The sequence below is a fragment of the Myotis davidii genome, unplaced genomic scaffold (genome assembly GCF_000327345.1).
Source record: "Myotis davidii unplaced genomic scaffold, ASM32734v1 scaffold88, whole genome shotgun sequence".
Classification (NCBI taxonomy): domain Eukaryota; kingdom Metazoa; phylum Chordata; class Mammalia; order Chiroptera; family Vespertilionidae; genus Myotis; species Myotis davidii.
The window spans coordinates 6,335,073-6,337,527 of NW_006300377.1; the positions used below are offsets into that span (position 1 = coordinate 6,335,073).

A 2,455-nucleotide genomic window follows, 5' to 3' on the forward strand; every position below is an offset into this window, starting at 1 on the left:
CCCCTCCCCCCAAATAACAAACAATCAAAAACTCTCCTGAGATGGCTGACCTCGATATCATTTACTGTTACCCTACAAATATCACCCTTAACCTCCAGGCCATAGTACTGACAAGATTTCCTTCATATGTTTGTTGTAGAAATATTGTTTACTCACTAGAACTTGGCTTCTAAAACTCCATGTCTGTTAGAAAATGCTTGCTTGGGAATAGTAAGGTGCATACCAGCAGGGGAGGCTGTGGCCCATGAGCTGTGCCCTCAGACTCCCCCTCCAGACACAGGAAGAATAAAGACCCTCAATGCCTCCCTCCAGGCTCCCTGAGAACAACACAGTAATGTTACTAACAGGCTCTATCCTGTAGCTAAATCAAAGCATGTTTCCCCCGAATGAGGAACCCAGGGTGGAACTCAGACCCTCTGCCCCTCCTGCCCCCAAGGCCTGGGGACCCCTGGACAGAGCGCTCCCTGCCCAGTCCGGGCCCACCCACCAGGCTGCAGCACAGCCTTCTTGGCGATGATGTTGACAGCGGCCACGCAGACAGGTGCCGCGTAGAAGCAGCCTGGCTCCGCAATGACTTCAATGCCGGTCCCCTCGGGGAAGTCCTGGGCCAGGGCAGCATTGATCACTCTCGCCATCTGTGGGGACAGACCCGAGCCCTGTAAAGCCAGTCCCCATGCGGGGTCTTTCCCTGCGTCTTCCCTCTTCATTCCCCTAACAGCTCTGTGGGAAGGTGTCAGCATCCCTTTGTGCAGGGGAGGAAACAGGTCAAGACTGTGGCCCCGAGGGGAGAAGAGCCCGAGGGCACAACCTAGTGACCAGGCTGTAGCACCATGAGATCTGACTTGGAAACATTGAAATCAATACGTGATCAGCAAAGGGAAACTGTCCCCTGGGTGTGGGGGATACAGTAAGGAAACCTCTATCTGACAGTAGCCTTCCCAGGGGTAGTAACCAACACGTCTGTAGAAGGTACAGAACCCCATGCTCCCATGCAAATACACACATACACACACACACACATGCACACGCACACACACACACTGTGTAATAAACCCAGGCTGTGGCACTCAGACGCCCTCTCCTCCTCCCCTCTTACCTCCTCAAACTCCGGCTCAGAGCCCTCCACTCCGGGGAAGCCCCCTCCAATGTCCAGGAGGCTCATGTCATGCCCGATGCCACGGCCCATCTCGAACACCCGCCGGCAGTCGGCGATGGCCTGTGCGAAGCTGTGGGGATTCTGGCAGCCCGAGCCCACGTGGAAGCTGAGCACAGGTGCAGTGACAGGTGCAGAAACACACGAGGAAACGCAAGGGTCAGCAGGAGAGATACACATTCGGAAACAGCCACACAGGCACCCGGACACAGACACGGGGACACACGTGACTACATGGAGCTCGTGGGCACCCACAGGAACCTCAGCCTTGGCTGTGCACATGGGGACCCCAGAGACACACACCGCATGATAGTCCGTGAGTGGGGCTCTCGTGGTTGTGTGGCAGTCACCTCTCTTAGCTACCCCTCCCCAAGCCTCGCGGCAGGGGCTCCCCTTCTTCTCCTCCTTGGAATGCAAGTGATCTGCACCCCAAATCTCAAACCATCTACCAGGGGGCACAAAGGACCCAATCAGGGGTAGGTGGGGTGAAGTGAGGGAGGACGCTCTCCAGGTGCAACATTCAAGAGAAAACCAAAGCATTGAGCAATCAACATAAGTAACCTTCATGCACTATCCTGTATAATAAAAAGGTAATATGAAAATTGACCATCACACCTTCGCACAAGATGGCAACACCCATGTCATCACAAGATGACCACCACAGGATGGCCAGCAGGGGAGGGCCCTTGTGGGTGATCAGGCCAGCATGGGACGGCAGTTGGGGTGACCGACCGAGCCAGCAGGGGAGGGCACTTGTGGGCAACCAGGCCGGCAGGGGAGGGCACTTGTGGGCAACCAGGCCGGCAGGGGAGGGCACTTGTGGGCAACCAGGCCGGCAGGGGAGGGCACTTGTGGGCAACCAGGCCGGCAGGGAAGGGTAGTTGGGGGGGACCAGGCTGGCAGAAGAGCAGTTAACCATTGATCAGGCTGGCAGCGGAGTGGTTAGGGGGTGATCAGGCAGGCAGGTGAGCAGTTGGGAGCCAGCAGTTACGGATTGTGAGAGCGATGTCTGACTGTCAGTTTAGGCCTGATCCCACAGGCAGTCAGACATCCCCCGATGGGTCCCAGATTGAAGAGGGTGCAGGTTGGGCTGAAGGGAACCCCCTACCCCCAGTGCACGAATTTCGTGCACTGGGCCTCTCATCTATATATATTAGAGAGAGAGGAAGAGCGAGTGAGAGAGAGACCTCAATTGGTTGCCTCCTGTACACACCCCGTCAAGGGATCAAACCTGCTGATGCAAAGATATCCATGATGAGTAAAATATAAAAACTTTAGGAAGGTGGGGGGGGGGGGGGGGGG

The 2,455-nt window shown here is 56.1% G+C and overlaps 1 protein-coding gene across 1 annotated transcript in view; it reads right to left on the reverse strand.

Annotated features, from left to right (window-relative positions):
- Nucleotides 1-1,435, reverse strand: part of LOC102756364 (ornithine decarboxylase-like) — a 5,774-nt gene extending 4,339 nt beyond the window's left edge. The window contains exon 1 of the mRNA XM_015572784.1: nt 1,097-1,435. Coding sequence (XP_015428270.1) covers nt 1,097-1,435 — 339 coding nt within the window. The remainder of the gene's footprint in view (nt 1-1,096) is intronic.
- Nucleotides 1,436-2,455: the final 1,020 nt, after the last annotated feature.